The sequence below is a fragment of the Lampetra planeri genome, chromosome 46 (assembly GCF_965212315.1).
Source record: "Lampetra planeri chromosome 46, kcLamPlan1.2.h2, whole genome shotgun sequence".
In the NCBI taxonomy this organism is placed as follows: domain Eukaryota; kingdom Metazoa; phylum Chordata; class Hyperoartia; order Petromyzontiformes; family Petromyzontidae; genus Lampetra; species Lampetra planeri.
In genome coordinates, this window is record NC_136152.1 from 7,053,524 (window position 1) to 7,074,624 (window position 21,101).

The following is a 21,101-nucleotide window of genomic DNA, read 5'->3' on the forward strand; positions in this document are numbered from 1 at the left end:
CACCCAGTCGTTCATAAAAATTGAAGGCAGTATAGTACTATAGTAATAGAGTAAGTGCAGAATCACTGAACCGGAATTGATAGCTTGAAAGCATTTAGTGCGGGGCCCTTGAAAGTACGGGGCCCATAGCAAATGTAGCTACTTGTGCTACTAGGATAATCCGGCACTGGCTCACGGTTACGCCGTGGTGACGTGCGGTGAAATGAACCCACGCAACCCGGGAACGGTGTGGCGGAGGCTCTCATCCAGCAGCGGATTGACAACTGGGCCCTAGATCCAGGCTAGTTTTGACAACATAGATTATCACGATGTAAGTTTGGTCTATTTTGAGGAAAATAGGAGGTAAGAGAATCAGACCAAGATATGTGGTAAAGATCTAAACTTAAAGACGACTTCAATTATCAGAAGCAACGAGGGTCATTCGCGGCAGAAGACAGTGAAAGTCGTTCAAAGAGCAGTTCTAAACAAATGAGTTTTCAATGTAGATGATTTAAAAGTGCATAGTTCATTGTTCTGGCTTTTCGTTAATAAAGCCGTGACCATTGTTGCCAGACCACCTTGACCAGGACTATTTTTTACCATACAGTTGGAAAGGTAACCGGGGTTCGAAAGTGGTTCAATGTTAACTACTTCGCCTGGTATACAGGAGGTCGTAGGTTCAACCCCAACCCTGATGGCTGTATATTTGGAGTTTGCATGTCTCTCTCTCCCCATGGTCGCGAGGATTTTTCTCCGAGTCCTTCGGTGTTTCCCTCCACATTTAGAATCAACATCACGTGGACAGAGTCCTTGACTTCTGAAATAGAGCTACATAGCTCAGTGGGCCTTACCTGGTAAAATAAAAAATAGTTTAGTTTAATGACCAACTCTAAGAATTACACATTTGACATAGCAGGGTGGGTAGGGGAAGTGCTGCTGCTCCTTGTTCTGTGGATCGGAGGTCATGTAGAGGTATCCCAGAAGCAGCTGCACATTTTCTGCTACCATGGGTCATTCTCTCTACTCTGAAAGATTTCCCAGCAGATTATTGTCCTCGTGGTGCATGTACGTAAGTTTCTTGAACTTCTTTCGCACCATACCTAGCCAACCGTGCTCATCGGAGGTGCGGGGGAAGGGCAACACAAAAAGCAGTTCTAAAGAAGCGAGTTTTCAATCTGGATTTAAAAGTGCATAGCTCCACCAGTAGCACAATCGAGAGTGCAATTGTTTTTTAACAGTATCTTATTTATCGTTTTACGAATTTGATTCACTCGAGTGGTGCTTGCCGCTCCTCTCCCCGCCGACAGATTGACGGTGGAGGAGCACATCTGGTTTTATGCCCGGCTGAAGGGTCGCTCCGAGCAGGAAGCAAAGCAGGAGATCGAACAGATGATCCAGGACGTGGACCTTGCCCACAAGAGAAGCGACATCTCCAAGAGCCTCTCGGGTGAGCAGACGTACAATGCAGAGGTCACACGACGTCCCTGTGAAACTCCCAGCCTGCTGGGCTGACCGATGGGCCTATAGCGGATGGATGTGACAACGCAGGGGGCCACTGACCTGTTCGTACGGATTTTCAGGGGTCGTGTTACTGTGCCAATGTGATTTTTTGGGTCGTGCTGTTTTTCACACGACGTTCCCTGACGTTTTCGGGTTCATAACAACAGCCGTGTGAATAGAGACCCGCTCATTCCCCACGGGGTTCCCTCCTGCAGGGGAGGCCCTTCCCGCGATCGCAGCATCGCTCGCCCCAATGCGATTGTGGTGTCCGATCCCTCGACCGTGTCAGTGCGGTGTGAGACGTGGACGTTCACGACGCTCCTTTGCCCACTGGCAGGCGGCATGCAGAGGAAGCTGTCCATCGGCATCGCGTTCGTGGGCGGCTCCAAGGTCGTGTTCCTGGACGAGCCCACGGCCGGCGTCGACCCCTACGCCCGCCGCGGCATCTGGAACCTCCTGCTCAAGTACCGGCACGGTACGGCGCTCGCGCTCCACGCACACACCGATAAAGATCCCCCATGTAGCCTTGAACAGGCTGTTGGGGAAAGTGCTGTTAGCGAGCACCTATGAAGCCTGGCACGGCACACGAGGGGGTGGGTGGCCAGCACCATGCCTGCCGCGGCATTTGGAATCCCTCTGCATCTCCACCATGTCCCCCCTGAGTTCTTCCTCTCGTCTCATATTTTACCTGCATACACCATGTCTCCCACGTGTCTTCCCAGAGTCTCCCCCGCGTCTACCCCATGTCTTCCCTGTGTCTCCCCCATGTCCCCCCTGTTTCTCCCCCACGTCTCCCCCACGTCTCTCCCGTGTCCCCCCCACATCTCCCCATTGTCTTGATATCTCTCCACGTCTCTCCTGTGTGTCCCCCCCCCCGTCCATGCTCCCTATACCCCCCCCCCACCACCGCCGTGCTCCCCTCCACCCCCTGGCCACGTGCAGGCCGCACCATCATCCTGTCCACGCACCACATGGACGAGGCGGACCTCCTGGGCGACCGCATCGCCATCATCTCCCACGGCCGCCTCCGCTGCTGCGGCTCGTCGCTCTTCCTGAAGAACGCCTTCGGCGCCGGCTACTACCTCACCATGGTGAAGCGCAGCGGCAGCGGCGGGAGCAACTCGAGCTGCCTGGCCGGGCTGGCGCGCTTCGAGGCTGACAGCAGCTTCACGGAGCGCACGCGCAGCCTGCTCATGCAGGTGTGGCACGGCAGGCAGGCCCCCGATGTACGCGCACCGTGACACGCGGTTTCCACTGCCGCTTGCCGCCCCCACCCCCTCCTCCCCAACGGCCACCTCTCTCTCCGCTGCCGGCAGCCGCCGCCGCTTTGACACTTCGCTTGCGCTGCGGGGACAAGAGTGGTACGGGGTCGCGGGCGCGATGGGCACAATTTGCTGGAGGTTGTGACATGTATACGTTTTAAACAAGTTTTTACAGCAGTAGCTTCCCTGGGTTCCACCGATAGTCAGTTGTCTGTGTTTTTATTTCATATTTTGAGATGTTTTTTTGTACTGTATTGTGATTGGGTTTTTACTGGTGTGTCAGTGTTTTATTTTTACAAGATTTCTTTACATCTGTTATACAGTGCTTCGAGATTAACTTTTCGAAAAGGCTCTTTGCAAAACGGAGTTTCTTTTTTATTGTTGTTATCTTATTCGAGTGCCGCCGGTTGGTTCACGTCCTGGGAATGTGGAGTTTCACCTCTTTGGCAAGGGCCCGCCCTTGAAGCTGCCAAATGCTAGCTAGAGTGAGGAGATACTGTGTTAAGGTGTGGGTTTTGTTTTTCGGATTGTTAAGTTTTAAGATAATGCATTAGTAAGTTTTATTTCGATTTAAAGCTTTCGTGACTGCAGGGATTCATCTTCTTGGTTCTTTCGGTAAAGTCACGTAGAAGGGAAGTAATAAAATGATAAAAATAATTTTATTATGTTTTATTTTTATTATTTTATTACTTCCCTTCTACGTGACTTTACCGAAAGAACCAAGAAGAGTAAGTTTTATGTTTAGAGCTTTCCTCTACTATGTGGACCAGAGATACTTTACAGTAGTTCTGTCATAACTACTTCCAGGCGCTATTTTTTATGGTCGAGTAACACCCACGATCCGCATGGCGTGGGGTGGCCATCATCCATCAGTAGATTGAGAATGCACTTCACGTCTGCATGATACCGTTTCTGTAATGGTTAAATGCATTGTGCTCTTGTGTCGTATGAGCAATATCATGATGAAGCCATGAGAGATATTGCTGCACTTTCTTACCGGCCTGATGGAGAGAGAGAGAGGCCATGGGAGAGTGAACGGGGCTCGCTCCGTTTCCTTTAATCGTTTTCATTGCCACGTTTGTCAATCTCTACTCGATGCAGGATGATCGCCACTCAGCGAGCAGCTCAGACGAAGGATTCGGAAGCGATGAATCCAACCCCGACTCGATCGCAGGTTAGTACAGAGCCGTCCTTCTTCTTGAATTATCCCCACTTGTGGGGGGGGGGGGGGGGTCTGCATTCCCTCTTCTTCTGACCATGAATTCCTCTCCTGGGACCGTCAGATCCCCCATCCACTGCACAGCCCTTCACATCCTGACTCGACACTTCGAACCGCCTCTTTTGTAAGGTGGCACAACAAACATAATTGTCTGTAATGGATTGCCACAGCTCCCAGCAGTGGATAGAGCATGGCTGATGATCATGGCTGATGATCATGACTATGATGACTGCGGTGCGTAGAGACAAATGAGACTGATGGTGGAGTTGCCATTGTACGTTCCACCCAGAGGCGCTCTGTCTAAACGTTCAACGCCATTCATGAATACAGGCCACTGCACATCCAGTTGCTTCGGTTTTCTTTACAATTACAGTAACTTCAATTCACATTTTGTCATTAACTATCATATTATCATCATCATCATCATCCATGATCAATCCACTTTTTGGTAAAGGCCTCCCCTTGCCATGGGCATCTCTCAGAGTCCTGTGATGCAACATTTTACCCAGCATCTGTAACTTCATAATCACCACCATTGCCCTTTTTAATTCCAATGCAGTTCAAGTGGCCAATCACTCAAATTCAGAACCCGTTTATCACCTTTGTGCTTGTAGAATAATTTCAACACACGTGCTCCACACTGCCAATCACAAGTTTTAAAACTCACGTTTTCAGTGGCACTGCTTCCCTTTAAGCGACGCGACTTGGATCTCCGGTGGTGATGGTGGTGTTGCCGTGCGGTGTGCAGACGTGAGCTCTGTGACGCGGCTGCTGCAGCAACACGTGCCGGACGCCCGGCTCATCGAGAACTTTGGGCAGGAGCTGACCTACTTGCTCCCCTCCCACGGCGCCAAGGACGGCAGCTTCGCGCTGCTCTTCAAGGAGCTGGACGAGAAGCTGGCGGAGCTCGGCGTCTCGAGCTACGGCGTCTCGGACACCACGCTCGAGGAGGTTGGAACGAGCGCGCGCACGCACTTACAGACGCACGCACGTACAAAGACAAAGATCCCCCGTGTAGCCTGAACAGACTGTTGGAGCAAGTGCTATTAGCTAGTGCATAATGAAGACTGGCACGGCACACGAGGGGGTGGGTGGCCAACACCACGCCTGGCTGCCTTTGTCTCCCCAGTGGCGGTGTTTATACACCACACCAGGTACTCATTTGAGGCTGAGTCGACCTAGTAGAGTGCCAAGACCGGTCCAGATAATCGTCACTGGTGTTGATCGTGAGCGGGAATCGAACTCGGGTCACCGGGTTCATAGCACACCGTGCTAGCCGCTAGACTACCGCTCCCCACACACGAACAGTCATACACATACATACACATACAGACCAAAAACAATACACGCCATTTGCCACAAAGTGACGGTGACGTCACCACGGTGCCTGTGCCAGGCCAAGTGCACTTTGACGCCACATGAAGTGTCGAAGGCTCGCTGCTGGCAGGATATCATGGGACAAACCCAGGTCCCATGGGTTGTACTGAATGATGCACCAGCTGTGCCCCACGTGGAATATATACAGACACGCACACACACACACAAGTACAGACACGTGCACATGTGTAATAAGGGACTCGATCCTGGTTCTGTCTCCGTCGTCCTTTATTCGGGTTCTTACACTTTTCCCGCACGGCCCTCGCTTAGAGCTCTCCCCTTGGCAGCTCCATAGCTGCTCTCACTCCCGTAGCCTCCACACCTCTGCAGCTCCGCTGCAGAGCCCCTGTGCAGTCCTCCGGCTGCCCTCACTGCAGCTCCACCGCTGCCCTCACTGCAGCTCCACCGCTGCCCGTCGTTCCTCCGTGCTTGGTCACCGCTGGCCGACGGTGCCAAGTCTTACCCTCCGTGTATGTGGCGATCTCGCCACTCCTCGACCTCCGCCCTGCGTGGCCTCACTCTAACTCTGTCTCCCACACTCCCCCGTCTCTTCCGGTATCTCTCCCTTAAGACCTCACCCCTCTCTCTCACGTGACCTAACTCCTCCCCCCATGACGTCATATCCGCGAAGCCGTTTACGCCCGCATTACACATGTACAGACACCTAAAAATACACATGCACGCACACGTACATACTTGCGCACGCACATATATATACAGACACACACACACATACGAAAAGCTGGCGGAGCTGGTCATCAGCAGGTACGGTGTCTCCCCAACGCCACGCTGTCATGTTGTACAAATTCGACTGTATTTCAAGACACTCCTGAGAAACAGTGGGCATATTTATTTAATAGAAAACGAGTAAGAGGCGGTCAGTCATAGGCAGAGGAGGGGAGGAATGTCTTACGATCTGGACTTTGGGGGCCAGCAAAGGAGAATGAGCGACCTTACAGATGCACCACACCGCTTGCGCTCCTGTCTGCCACCTTGCTGCGTGTTCCACACGAGTACGCGCGCGTTCAAGTGGTGCGTCACTCACCCACGACCCTTTGTGTCTTTCCCAATCTTGCAGATCTTCCTGAAAGTAGCCGAGGAGCCTGCCACGAACAGTCACGCAAACAGTGAGTCGCAACAAAGCCTTTGCCGCGCCTTTCGCGGAAATTCCAGAGCAGTCCAGCAACGAGCACGCGCACAGCTCATGTGACCTCCGCCGTTTCGACCGAGCTGGGGTTAAGGTCGTTATCTGTGGGACCCTTCTTGGCAGTACTCTATCAAAAGATTACACTGAAAATAAGGGTCCCATAGATAAAACTGCTTAACCCGAGCTATCAATGCCTTGGCGTTTGGATCGTCCTTGTGTTGTTCGCCTCTTGGCGTCCTTTTAGTTGATAGCACCGGTGAGACGATGTATGTATGTTGAACTTCTTTTGCACCGTATGCAGCCAACCGTGCTCATTGGACGTGCGGGGGAAGGACAACAAACTAAACACGATAATCAGTTCTAAAGAAATGAGTTTTCAACCTAGTTTGATAAAGGAGGCTGTCTTTGGTGTAGGCGAATCATAATACATAATCAAAGCGTATTTTGTTTGTGTGTTTTAACAAAAGTAATGCTGACTCAATGCCTTGCAACGGATGTTTTATTCAGCATTTAAACATTTAAAACACCTGCTGTAAAGCATTTATTATGGTTATGGTCGTGTCGTGGTTTCACTTCAGACGGGGAGATTCCGAGGAAGAGACACAGGAGGATACGCTTCTCCGGATGTCATCTGACGACCCACGCCGAGCCCGAAGTGGACATGGAACTGGCCGAGAGGAACGTGTTTCAAGGTGCTTTGCACTCCCCTCGCCTGTTGGCTCACAAAAGCCTCTCGGGTTTAGGCGAGAGAATCAATTCTCCGCCGTCTTTGTCCAAATAAAAACTGCTCGCGATTTTCTTCAATTTGGTGTTACCGGGGCTCTCCCCGGTAACACTTTTACCCAGTGCCCGCTCGTTCATCGGTCCTGCGTTCCGCCTTGTGGCACACAGGGACAGCTGCCAGCCAGGGTGTTCCCCTGCCGCAGGCCGCCCCGAGGTGTACTACGTGGGAGGCGTGGTATTGATATGGAGTGTTGATGATGATGAAGATGAGTATTTGGCTGCTATAAATTTCCACGTGATGATAAGCCACTTCGTTGAGCTATCATTTGTGGCCAGGTCGCTTCTGAAAAAGAGCTACGTAGCTTGGTGGGCCTTACCTGGTAAAATAAAAAATAGTTTATAGTTTTTTTTATTAGAAATCCAACTATCGGACGAATTTTTAATGTATGTTTGTATATATGTTCAATATCTTTCACACCGTACTTAGCTAAACACACGTAAAAATGTGCTGGAACGCGCGGTGAAACGGAAATACAAACTATGCAGTTCAAACGACTGTCTAATAATAAGTAGAATTCAACATTTAATCTGGGTGACACCGTGGTGGATGTCTACTTAGATATTGCTTTTGACTGATGACGCTGAGCTGTTACGTTATGTGTGTGTGCATGTTGTGTGTGTACGTTGTGTGTGTGTGTACGTTGTGTATGTGTTCTGTGTGTGTATGTACGTTGTGTGTGTGCGCGTTGTGTGATTGTGCGTTGTGTGTGTGTACGTTGTATGTGTGCACGTTGTGTGTGTGCACGTTGCTGCGTGTGCACGTTGTGTGTGTGTACGTTGTGTGATTGTGCGTTGTGTGTGTGTGTGTACGTTGTGTGTGTGTTCTGTGTGTGTGTACATTGTGTGCGTGCACGTTGTGTGTGTGCGCGTTGTGTGATTGTGCGTTGTGTGTGTGAAATTAACGTTATGGTGTGCTGTGCGTTTCAACTACTGCCCCTTTTTTAAACACATGCATGCCTAAAGGATACAGAATCCCAGAGCTCTGGAAGAAAGGTATATCGAGTTCATTCTTAATGCCTCCTTTGAAATTACCTCTTCGTGGCCTATCGCTGACTTTGATTTAAAAAAATGTGTTGTGTGTTTTTTAAATTAAATATTTTAGCAAAAAATATCCACGAATTTCTACAATACCATTCATTGGCTGAAATCTGTAAATCGGCTACGTCTCGGGTGCAGTCGTGTCGAATGCTTTTGTTGCACGCTGCTGTTGTTGTGTGCTGGGTTGTGTTGTAGCGGGGGTTGCCGCAAACATGTTTACACGACGTATATAATATATGAGAGCCACGGTAATTTGTAGCGTCTGTTTTTGCAACGATCCTTACAGCGTGATTATTTTTAGCCGATTTAACCTTCCTTAAACGTTTTATTGCATTGACAAAATAGCAAACTCGGTAACTAAAGTTGTGAATGTATGGCTGTTATACGTTCAATCAATGCTTTAAAAATATATATTTCCAGAATCATTAAGGGCATGGCGATTATATGACCTTCAGTGGTGGTGTATTAACCATAAATATCATGTGCCACCTGCTTCGCAGCGGACATTAACTATTATTTTTGTAGTTCATTGAAATTATTCTGTTGATTTTAGTATAACTGACAATATCGGTCCATTTTAAGTGTAACAGAGTGCAATGATTACAACTGCTTACGTCAGGCTCATGGAAGTAAAGCCAAGTACAAAAAAAACTATACAAATGTGAAATGTAAATAACCAAGTTTGGGGAAATTGATAGCATGATGATCGTCATATCGTCAATTTTAAAATCCTATCGCAAAGATGATAGCGCAGCAAGCCTGGTTGTGACCCCTGATGTGCTTTACAAAATGATGAATGGCAATGATTTAAAAATAACCTGTGGGGATATAATTAATTAATGATTAATCCTCTCCACGAGTTCATGAATTGTCTCGGCTGGAAATTGCTACTCCATTTGAAAAATAATCATTTGAAAAAAAATCCCGCATCACCCTCTTGCTGGTTTGAATGTATAAATGATGAAGAGCTGCTTAAATACACGAATTAGTCAACTCCTGCACGCCAATGCAATTGAATGCCATTGTGTGTTGACAAACCCGAATTTTGCTGGGAGCCCATTCATTTCTCTGACATTTGACACTGCTATGGCACTTTTACCGTCGCCACCCCCACATCCACCGTTCGCAGTTGGCAACCGACGTAAAGTCGATGTTTTATTGGTTATATTTCGGAAAAAATATTTTATCATCTCCCTTATATTTAAAAAGCCCTTGACACAAGCATCGGCTTGACTCATACATTTAATACGTCTCTCTCAATTAACGAACGGTGTTAAGTTGAGTGCCAGAAACAGTAAATATACGTATTTACAACCTGTACATGCAGGTTGCATTTGTAAGAATTATAGTACTTGCAAAAAAGGTGAATTCTAAACAGGCAAGGGGCACGATTGTGTTTCCATTCGCTCTTCCCATCATGCCTTGCATGTCACACGGCATCACCACACCTAAGTCAAAAAAAAAGCAGTAATAGCAGCAGAGCCTTGCTTTTGCTTGTTTTGGTTTTTCATAATATATTTTTTACGCCCTCCCTTCCGCCCCAGCAGAACTGGGAGAGTTGGAGAAGCTGAATGAGCTCGATGGGAAGGGCACGCAGCAAATCAGCGGCATACAGCTCATCCTGCTGCAGTTCAAGGCCCTCTTCATCAAGCGCTTCCACCATGCCCGTCGCAGCCGCAAGGGATTCGTGGCCCAGGTAAGGCCTCAGATTTCAGGTCCAGGTCTCCCCTGCAAAATACACTTTTGCCTCAGGGGGCTATCACCATCTTATTCTTCTTCATCCCCTGCCAATCTTGGACCATTGGGGTAAGGTCCTCTCCTTCCTTTTCGGTGGGGGGTGGGGGGTCTCTCCAGAGTTTGCACTGATGGACACCCTTCCACTAGCAGTGAGCAAGCAACTAATACCCGACCCTGACGCCTGTATATTTGGAGATTGCATGTTTTCTCTCCCCGTGGTTGCGTGGATTTTTCTCCGGGTCGTTCGGTTTTTCCCACCACATTTAGAAACATGTGTTTGGAGTATTTGGCTGCTATAAATTCCCACATGATAAGCCACTTCATTGAGCTATCATTTGTGGCCAGGTCGCTCCTGAAAAATAGTTATGTAGCTCAGTTGGCCTTACCTTGTAAAATAAATAATAATTTAATTTAAACTACAGGGCTGCACGTTGGAAGGACCACTTTGTGTAAGGTCAACATTAGCATTTGTATGGAAATTCCAGCGTCTGCGATAGGAATGTGGAATTTCCACCACTGACTTGTAATACTACGGTCCCCTGATTGAGGTGAACACCACATCGCTGGGGGATGCACTCTGACTTGGTGTGTAGGCTTGACGGGTGATTGGTTCTGCGTTCTCAATTTATTTTTCAGATCATCTTGCCGGCTGTGTTCGTTTGCTTGGCACTGGTCTTCAGCCTCATCATCCCTCCGTTCGGAAAGTACCCAATGCTTCAGCTGCAGCCCTGGATGTACGGAGAGCAGTACACGTTCCTGAGGTAGGCCTTTCCCTCCTATCAGCGTCTACAGAGGTCGGGCAGCAGCCGTGGCCGTGTGGATTACGCGTTCGCCGCTGCTTGCAAGCGGTTCGCTCTTCAAGCCCAGCGGCCTAGCCCCCTGGTTAATAACGCTGTGGTGTAACAACCATAAATACCACGCCACTGCCTGCTTCGCAGCAAGCATTAAAAATCCCAAAAAAGAGTTAGACCATGCATGCCCGCATCACGATCCAAGTTTTTCCTACTTGAAAATTGCTTGGAAAGTGACACCATCACATGTATCTCTCTATTTAAGACTAAAACAGGAGGAGGATTTATCCACAACTTTGACTGTCGCCTGATGAGACTCGTTGTAAATTCCGGCAAAACGTCATACTTGAATTGTAAATGTTGTGGGTTTTCTCCCAAACACACCGGTGTACTATACTAGTAACGAATTGGCATGTTTTGTTTACGTGATAAACATTACTAATTGGCTGTGTCGGGTGGTGGCGGGTTTAACGACACGTATATTTACGTGATCTAACCCAAAAAATCTCTACTATGGATAATATTGCTCGCGAAAGCCTGCGTGTTAAACTTAACGTGTTTTGGAAAAATCCACATGACTGTGAAACTCCTGCAAATGTGACTCGTCTGGGAAATATAGCGCCTCCGTCAGAGTCGTGCGCGATAACAAACAATTTCCAAATGTGCTCATGATTTGATTCGATTTTGTGAAAATTGTTCTTCGGTGGGGGGGGGGGGTTAAAATTATATATTTATCGTTGTTCATCACCATCACCTCTCTCAATCCTCACCCCCAATCCAATTGTATTCTCATCTCTGGACCTGTTACCAACCTTTTGAATGAAAGTCACTAATCCTAATGTTGTGTTGCATTATATTATTTCGTTAGTGATTGTATAATTTGATCGTACATTTGATCTATTACTTCACCATCGTGACTTGTATTTGCAGCACATACTTGCATGCTTTTTTTACTTTCAATAAATGTGATTCTTTTTTTATGAGACAATAATGTCCAAAAAGTAGAGAGTACAAGGTTTCAAATTGTCAGAAAGCGTGGCGGACTGACAACATCCAAGGGCGGCAAGGGTTCAGCGATCGTGCTTGGCTAGTGGTGGCCTTGTGCTCACTTTCAGATATCGCCTAAATAATAACGAAATTACAACGGGTTCACGGAGTTTGCGTCAGTATGAGCCTCTCAACGCCGCGTATCGCATGGTGGCCCAAGTGCTCGGTGTGTTAATCGCCCTCACGGGGCTTTGTGTGTGCGTGACGTTGCAGTAATGACGCTCCAGAGAACGTGAAAACGAACTCCCTGTACGACGCGCTGCTCAACAAACCGGGCTTCGGCACGCGCTGCATGAACGGAGAATCCATCCCGTGAGTTGCATGTCGAACCTCCGTTTATTTTTGCCAGTGGAGAATTTTCACGCACACGCCTGTTGCTGAATGTACGACAACCTGCGCTGGCGTCTCCTCCATTGGCTGCCGGTCCGGTTTTGAGTCGTGGTCAATAATTTTCTCCTCACCCTACAATGCCCTCAATGATGGTTTTGCAGTGTGGCCTGTTGTGTGTGCTGAGGTTACATCTCTGTAACAATGATGGGCGAACGGGTCTTTTCTCGTATAGGCTTCAGGCTTCCACTGGATGCTCGTTCCGTTGACTCCTCGCTTGCTTCATTCAAATTGTGCCTTGAGATGCAACTCACTTATGAGGGCTTTTGGCGTGAACTTGTGTGTATGTGTGTTTTATATAGTGCCTTGTGACCTCTGGCTGAAATGCGCTTTAGAAGTGTAAACTATTATTATTATTACTATTGTAAGAGTGAGGCTGACGATAGGCGAGTGAACTGGAGCGAATCGGCGAGTGCCGGATCGTCAACCAGCCTAACCAGCTACCTAAACAACGAGGCAGGAACCGGGTTGCTCCTCCACCGGCCGACATGTCAACGGTGTTCCAACTTCACATGTGCTGTGTACGCCGTAGGAACGCCGCCTGCGTGGAGACGAAATCCGAGTGGGTCCAGCCACCGATGTCTCCGGCCATGGCCCAGACCTTGCAGTCGCGGAACTGGAGCATGGAGGAGCCATCGCCGGAGTGCCGATGCAGCGGAGAGGGGCGCCGAGTCATCCTGCCCGACTGCCCCGAAGGGGCTGGGGGGCCGCCCCCCATGCAGGTACCTAACCGCGCCCGGTACGCGGGAGTTCGTGGGTTTGAGCCCGACCTCTGCATTGGCAGTGTGGAGCACATGTGTTGAAATTATTCCAGAAGCATGAAGGTGATAAACAGGTTCTGAATTAGGATGATTAGCCACTTGTGTTGAATTGGGGCGCCACGATGGTGAGATGTTAACCACCTCGCCTGGTATACTGGAGTGCGTGGGTTTGATCCCGACCCCTGACTTCTTATATATATTTGGGGTTTGCATGTCTCTGTCTCTGCCGGTCGTCGTGTGGATTTTTCTCCAGATCCTCCGGTTTTTCCCTCCACATTTAGAATCAACATTACGCGTTTAGAGTATTTAGCCGCTATACATTTCCACATGATGAGCCACTTCGTTAAATTGTAAATATATATTTAGATTTACCTCTGTGGAGGTGCTTTTTCTTAAATTTTCTCAAAACGTTCAGAAAATCGGTTGCGCCGATGCCTAAAAGCAGTGGCGGCTCGTGACATTTCCACTAGGTGGGGCTGTTGTGAGTGACCCCTGAAAATATGGCGTTCTAATAAAGAAAAACCTCGTCATGTTATTGGCCTTCCCGTGAAAGTGATATAACTGTCTTATCTACCAACGGTAGGCATTTATAAACAATACGAAACAAAACAAAAAATCACTCAAATGCTGGCCCCATGACCCTCAAGTGCACACTACACAACCCCTTTCACACTTCATGGGACCTCCCTTGCCATGATTCCTTACAAAAGGTTTCAGTTTGGTGTTTTAACATCTTAACACCTGTTCTAGTGCCAGAAAGAGTAAAACCTATTCTTATACCCTTTGACACTGCCTTCTAGAGTGTGTAGGCCGTGACCTGCTATATTTTCACAGTGCAACCTCGCGTTGTGACATAGTAATTACAGCCATGGGCGCCTTTTTCACCGCCCAGAATGGGTCTCAAAGGGCGTGGCTAAAATGCAAAGCTAATCACAATGAATGAAGGGAAATCTCTCACTCGGACACCTTCACAGCCACCCTGAGACCTCCACGAGGCACAAATCAGACTGTGTTGCAGCGGTTTCTAATGTGAACATCTTAAAATGTTATATTCATTAGACAATTCACGTTAAAATAATCATTATATTTAAGTAAATTTAACACAATCAAACAATTTCTAGAAAAGTATTTTTATTAGAAAAATAATTTCTCATCTCCAGCTGCTTGGTGGGGCGACGCCCCAACGCCCCTAGTGGATGAACCGCGCCTGCCTAAAGGCATTTGCATGGAAATCAAAGCCCCATCTCGCGTGTTTAACATGACCACTTAATTATTGTTGGTCTTGAGATGCGGCTGCATCTATGGACATCGTACAAATCCCAGCCATGTTGTTGCGTCTGAAACACTTCACCTGTCTCCTGTTGTGCTGTTATCTGCTGTTGTTGTGTTGTTGTTCAACCTCCACCTTGTTTGTTGCAGAGAGTGCAAAACACCACGGACACCCTGGAGGACTTGTCTGGGCGAAACATCTCCGACTACCTCGTCAAGACGTACCCACAGGCCATCCGCAAGAGGTGCCGCACGTTTGTGTCCTCTGTACTCAGTCTTAATTCTAATAATTATAATAGTTAGTACATTTGGTATTAATGCCTTTGCTATAGCACGAGACTATCACAAAGGCACTACGTTTCACAGGTGGGAATAGCGTGTCATCAGAGGGCAATGTTATTGCGTTATTTACCAATTTAGTCATTTGTATGTGATTTTTCTAAAATGTATGTATATCATGTATGTATTTGGACCGTGACAACGACACATATGGCCGACTCTTTTTTAAATAACGTCACCGGGATCTTCGAACGTCCACGGTGGAGTAGACGAAACGTTTTTTTTTGTTCACCAGAATTCTCGGTTTTAATTCAACATCTCATCACAGAAGAAACCTCGCAATGGGATGGCAATGGTCGAAGGATCATCAATATTATTATCATTCATCCACATTCATGTTTTGTTTCAGGTTACATTTTGTTAAGAGGTGGACAGTAGATAGCAGCAAAGTGAACAGATTTCTGGACGGAATATTTTAATATATGTGTGTGTCCCCTCACATTCCTGGGTTGTGTCCGGGTATTTCAGTTTCTTCCCACATGTTCAAACAGTGAGGAAACGGCCAAACATTCCAGTCAGCATCCCTATTCATAAATTTGGAGACTCGACGAGAGGCAGTTATGGATAAGTGAAATGCATTTTAGGAATATGTTATTTGTGACTGTTTTATTTATTTCTATTAAAATATATATATTTTATGCACATTTACAGTCTGAAGCACAAGTACTGGGTGAATGAAATCAGGTATGTTACATAATGCCTGCTCACACAAACCTAAAACAATTAAATGTGCACTGATATATGTACGAATATTATTCTTTAAATGACCACTGTGAAATAATAAAGTACAAACATGATTTATAAAATCATATACTAAATCACCACTTGATAGGTTTATGACTTGCCATTTCTGTGTTAACACTTCATGTTTATTGTTTAGTCTGTTTTATATTTTGTATTGTTTTTCCCCTCAGATATGGGGGCCTGTCTGTTGGCAAGAAGAAATTATCCAATTCTGCCTCCCCCAAAGACATGGACATCGTCTTCACGAATGTCAAGAGGGTCTTCCACATTGAGGTAATAATAATCATAAGAAGACACATTTTATTCAGGTCTGACATTAGTGGGTAGGCATGATAGGAAATATAATTATGGTGACATCAACCGCGATTGCAAGTCAATTATCATAGATATACATTTTGAGTCACCCCTCCTGGTAAAGGCAGATAATGGCAAGAGACAAATACATACTTGCACATCGTCTTTGCACAAGAGGCCTCTGTCTCAATTACTTGTCACCTGGTTATAGATACAGTTCATATATAAAACTAAACTTAAAAAAATATTATTTTACCAGGTAAGGCCCACTGAGCCCATATAGCTCTTTTTCAGAAGCGACCTGGCCACAAATGAGTGCTCACCGAAGTGGCTTATCATGTGGAAATATATTGCAGCCAAATACTATAAAGGCACGTTTTTAGATGTGGTGGAAATAATCGGAGGACCCAGAAAAAAAATCTACGTGACCACGGGGAGAACATGCCATCTCCAAATATACAGGCATCATGGTTGGGATCGAACCCACAACCTCCTGTGTACCAAGCGAGGTAGTTAACGTCTCACCACTGTGGCACGTAGAGCCCAGTTGTCCATCCGCTGCTGGATGAGAGCCTCCGCCACACGATGACCGAGTTTCGTGGGTTCATTTTACCGCACGTCACCACAATGTAGCCGTTTGCAGCCTATCAATACAATTTTTACGCATTTATAGTCATTCATCTACACACTCTCTAGGCTTTAACCTTATTAGAGACCTGACGGGATGGGGCATGTTTCAGGTGGCTGCGTCATAGGCACATGTATTTTTGCATGCGTACATATGTATTTGTTTATGAGCAGCAGTTAGCATGCTGCGCTACGAATCTGGCGACCCGAGTTCGATTCCCTCAGCCTCAAATGAGTACCTCGTGTGGTGTGTAAATATCACCACTAGGGAGACAAAGACGGCTGGGCGTGGTGTTGGCCACCCACTCTCTCGTGTGCCGTGCCGGCCTTCATAGGTGTCTTGCTAACAGCACTTGCCCCAACAGTCTGTTAAGGTTATATGGGGATCTTTGTCTTTGTTTGTTTGTTAACAAAGTGTGTGCTATGTTGTTAATGTTTTCAGAACAAGGCTGTTGATGTACTGTACAGTGGCGTCAAAGACATGGTGTCCTTCCTTGGGCCAAAGGAAACTATCAAGGTCAGTTCACCATGGATACGGTCCAACGTAGTCTCAAACGGCAGACCTGGATTTGATGGCGGCCATTTTAAAATGAAAACAAGATGTCGCTGAGCTCCTCTTGATCATGGTCAGTTTGGTTTTATTCCTCAGCAAGGAATGAATGCAGACCACAGCAAAAACAAGAAGTGTAGCCAATATGCACAACAAATGAGAATACAATAAATCGGAAGCCATACTACTTGAGACTGCTCTGCTTTTTTGATCCACTCCATTTGAGTTATTCGTACCATGTTGGACAATAATAAGTGTTTAATTTAGTTTCAAATTGCTTCTTTTTGTGGGTTAATTAATGTGTCCGTTCCACAACCTTTTCACCAAAAGACCAAATGTCAGTTCAGTCATTCTTAGTATCATCTGCATTTTTTATATTATAATAAAAATCTCAATCACTCGAGTCCGAGGGGAAACAGAGTCACGTGTACAGTTTGTCACTTATGGTACGTAATGTCACCTCGCAAAGAATTCTGCAAATTGCACTGACCCCCTATATTGTGTGTGGCAGTAAAAAAAAACGTATTTACCTCCTGTTGTTTGCACCGTGTTTGTGCGATCTCTCAGGTTTGGTTCAACAACAAGGGCTGGCACGCCATCGTGGCCTTCATGAACATGGCCAACAACGCGGTGCTGCGCTCGAGCCTGCCAGCGGGCACCGACCCCTCAGACTACGGTATCACGGCCTACAACCACCCGCTGAACCTCACCAAGGAGCAGCTGTCGGAGGTCATGCTGTACGTAGCTCCGTCGCCGTAAATTACGCTTTTTGTGCACCGGGGTTGGGGTGGAGGGGCGAGCGGGCAACGAATGCAGCGATGGCACTTCATAAGCTGGCTTGTGGGGCCGGGGGACCTGTGAGCGAAACGAGAAAAATGGAAGGAATATATCTTAACGACCCTGACCTGCTCATTATACCGATGATGGACTGCGTACACCTCCCTTCCTGCATCCGTCCCATGCTGCTCCACCTCCTTCTTCCGACCTGACCCCCCCCCCCCACCGGAATAAGCTAAGTTAAGTGAACAACCAAATGGAAATATTGTGGGGGGGTTGTAGGTCATTGGTAACCAGCCGGAACTCATCAACTCACTAACACTTGAGAACGTAGAAAAGGCAATAATACAGGTGTTAAGATTTTAAACCACTAAATAGACATCTGTTACAAGGCATCAAGTCTACATTAACCACGCACACTTGTGTAAAAACGTGAAAATAAGCATGCTTTGACAATGTATGCATTGTCCTTAAAACTGATTGGCCTGCACCAGAGACTCCTTTCTGGTCTTGTCTCACCACCGGTGTTAGACCAGAGAACAACGCCAAAAGGTGAATGGCACAAGGACGGTCTTGTCAACGAGTATAAACCATCACGCAACCTCCGGTAATCCTCACAGCAGCAGCTTTTAAATAACCATTGAACAAAGACAGTCATTGCATCGCGCCCTTTCAGACGCGCTTCCGCGGCCGTCTGCAATGCTCTTCCTTCCGATATTAGGAAGCCACTGGAGCTGTACACGTTTAAATGTTGATTGAAAACTCATTTCTTTAGAACTGCTTTTTGTGTTTAGTTTGTTGACCTTCCAACAACATACATAAAACACGGATTCGAATTCAGGATCGCAGAGGTGAATGTTTGGTACTTAAAAACAGCATTATCCCGCCCTGAGCCACCTGACTCAAGAGCTGTTCCGTCTGAACGGTCCCCCGGAGCTCACAGTGTTGCCTGTACGTGCGCCACTTTTTTACCTGCTTCCAGGCTGACGACCTCGGTGGACGTGCTGGTATCCATCTGCGTGATCTTCGCCATGTCCTTCGTGCCGGCGAGCTTCGTGCTCTTCCTCATCCAGGAGCGCGTGAGCAAGGCCAAGCACCTGCAGTTCGTGAGCGGAGTGAACCCGACCATCTACTGGATCTCCAACTTCGCCTGGGATATGGTGAGTGGGGGGTGGTGGAGTTGGGGGGGCACTCATAATCCTGTCTAATCTACTTTTTTCACATTTATAGAGCACCTTCACTCAAGGCACTTTAACATAGGTAGCAAAATGGTGACACAAAATGAAATGATTTAGATGACAGGGGCGTGCTACAAGGGTCGAGGAATGCATGACAGCGATAGAGGGGTGCTTAGGGGATCACGAAAGGATAGGAGAGGGATGGGAAGGAGTGAAGGGGCGAGGAGAAGGAAGAGGAAGGGAATGGGCAATAGAGAAGAATTGAGGATTTAAGAGAGGAATGGAAGGATGTTAAGGCCGGCACTTCTCAATGTACAAGGGAAGTTCATTCCAGTGAAAGGGGGGGTACTCATAAGTGGAACTTCTCTTGCACGTGCGGTTAACAAACCGCGCGCAAGTTGCTGTAATATTTCCGTGTTCCCTGCTGTCAGTGTTACTAGAATGGTGCAAGACTCGAATGTTATTGGCTCCCTCGATTGTTACCACTCCTCAGTGTGTGCAACGTTATGATGTATTCGTTGCTGTAACTTGAAAATGTTTTCAGCAAGATCCTCCGCGGGGGTCACCCTTGTATGTATATATTTATAGAACGCCTTCACTCAAGGTGGTTGACAGCTTACGACTGAATGTTTAAAACAACAAAGATTAAAATCAACTAATCGATTGATCTGTCGGGTGTCTCTTCCTCTCCGTAGCTGAACTACACAGTGCCGGCGACGCTCGTGGTGCTGATATTCCTGTGCTTCCAGCAACAGTCGTACACATCCGCTGCCAACCTGCCCGTGCTCATCACCCTGCTGCTGCTTTATGGGTGCGTGCCCTCCTTGAGTCCAACCCCGTCACTTACCAAATACAATTTGTATGTACTGTATGCGTGTTGAACTTTTTTCGCACCGTACCGAGCCAACCTCACTAATTGGAGGTGCGGGAGGATAACAAGCCAAACGCAAAAAGCAGTTCTGAATAAATTCGTTTTCAATCTAGATTTATAATTGCATAGCATCAGCGGCTTCCTAATATCGGATGGAAGAGCGTTTCAAACGGCCACAGAAGCGCACCTGAAAGCGCGCGATGCTGTGACTATCTTTTTTCGATGGTTAGCCAAAAGCCGCTGCTGTGAAGATGACCGGAGTTCACGTGATCATGGTTTATGTTCCTTGACAAGGTCAGCAAGGTTTTGTGAATCACTTTTGGTGAGCACTTTGTGACGTACAGGACAAGGACATGTTTTTGTTTGCATGTTCACCACATGTGTGGTTAATGCAGACATAATTCCTTGCAAAAGGTTTCTGTTTGGTGTTTAAACATCTTAACACCTGTTTTTTTGGCAAATAGGGTAAAACCTATTCGTATACTTTGATACTGGCAAGAAAGGTCCCATGTTGTAGCTGCTCACCCCTATAAAATTTAAAAGTTTAGTGTTTGAATTGTTTAGAATGGCACTAAATTGGTTGACTATGCCTAATGAGCTGACTTAGCTGCTAACCTGGGTTGACTAGCATTAAACCTTGCATCACTGAGCCTAACTTGGGCTTGCTTGGCCCAACCTGGACTTACCTTGCCTAGCTTGGGTTTGGTAGGCGAATCCTGGGCTGACGATGCCCTGCCGGGTTGCCGAGGCTGCGGTTAGGCTGACCGTGCGGCGCTTCGTCCGTGTTTCCCCCTCCCCCCCTCGTTCGCTGCAGGTGGTCGATCACCCCGCTCATGTACCCGGCGTCGTTCATCTTCCGCGTGCCCAGCACGGCGTACGTGGTGCTCACCTGCCTCAACCTCTTCATCGGCATCAACGGCAGCATCGCCACCTTCATCCTCGAGCTCTTCGAAGATGACCAGGCGAGTCCCTGTAAAAGATGGAGAACGTGAACGGCGTAAGCCAGTCGCCATTGTAGGCTATCGTCTTTGTCCTCCATTTTGTTTGTATTCCGCTGGTGCGTTATGAGGCGGTGAACATGACATTGCACGGTTGGCATTGTACGGTCACTGGTTGGCATTGTACCGTCACTGAAGCTATGCACTTTTAAATCTCGATTGAAAACTAATTTTTTTCGAACTGCTTTTTGTGTTTAGTTTGTTGTCCTTCCCCCGTACCTCCGATTAGCACAAATGGCTATGTACGGTGCAAAAGAAGTTCAACATACAGCAAACTTATATACACATTTTTTTTATAACATTAGCATTTTTTATGTGATCTACCATGATCCGGAAGGCCATGTAAACACAATGTACAGACAGATGCTGACACCCATTGCACAATTGAAAGATGAAAGACTCTCCTGGCAGTAACTGTGGCTACGA

The 21,101-nt window shown here is 47.2% G+C and overlaps 1 protein-coding gene across 5 annotated transcripts in view; it reads left to right on the plus strand.

The window, feature by feature from the left end:
• Positions 1-21,101, plus strand: part of LOC144733367 (phospholipid-transporting ATPase ABCA1-like) — a 77,782-nt gene that overhangs the window by 42,287 nt on the left and 14,394 nt on the right. The window contains exons 21-40 of one of the 5 annotated variants that reach the window (XM_078615245.1): positions 1,287-1,426; positions 1,817-1,954; positions 2,422-2,705; positions 3,843-3,915; positions 4,709-4,911; positions 6,416-6,464; positions 7,063-7,176; positions 8,231-8,260; positions 9,850-10,001; positions 10,679-10,803; positions 12,094-12,192; positions 12,800-12,989; positions 14,448-14,542; positions 15,288-15,320; positions 15,551-15,653; positions 16,744-16,818; positions 17,419-17,588; positions 18,611-18,788; positions 19,502-19,617; positions 20,492-20,639. In XM_078615245.1, the coding sequence (XP_078471371.1) occupies positions 1,287-1,426; positions 1,817-1,954; positions 2,422-2,705; positions 3,843-3,915; positions 4,709-4,911; positions 6,416-6,464; positions 7,063-7,176; positions 8,231-8,260; positions 9,850-10,001; positions 10,679-10,803; positions 12,094-12,192; positions 12,800-12,989; positions 14,448-14,542; positions 15,288-15,320; positions 15,551-15,653; positions 16,744-16,818; positions 17,419-17,588; positions 18,611-18,788; positions 19,502-19,617; positions 20,492-20,639 (2,515 nt within the window). The remainder of the gene's footprint in view (positions 1-1,286; positions 1,427-1,816; positions 1,955-2,421; positions 2,706-3,842; positions 3,916-4,708; positions 4,912-6,415; positions 6,465-7,062; positions 7,177-8,230; positions 8,261-9,849; positions 10,002-10,678; positions 10,804-12,093; positions 12,193-12,799; positions 12,990-14,447; positions 14,543-15,287; positions 15,321-15,550; positions 15,654-16,743; positions 16,819-17,418; positions 17,589-18,610; positions 18,789-19,501; positions 19,618-20,491; positions 20,640-21,101) is intronic. The other 4 variants (XM_078615246.1, XM_078615247.1, XM_078615248.1 and 1 more) reach the window with 4 other exon arrangements.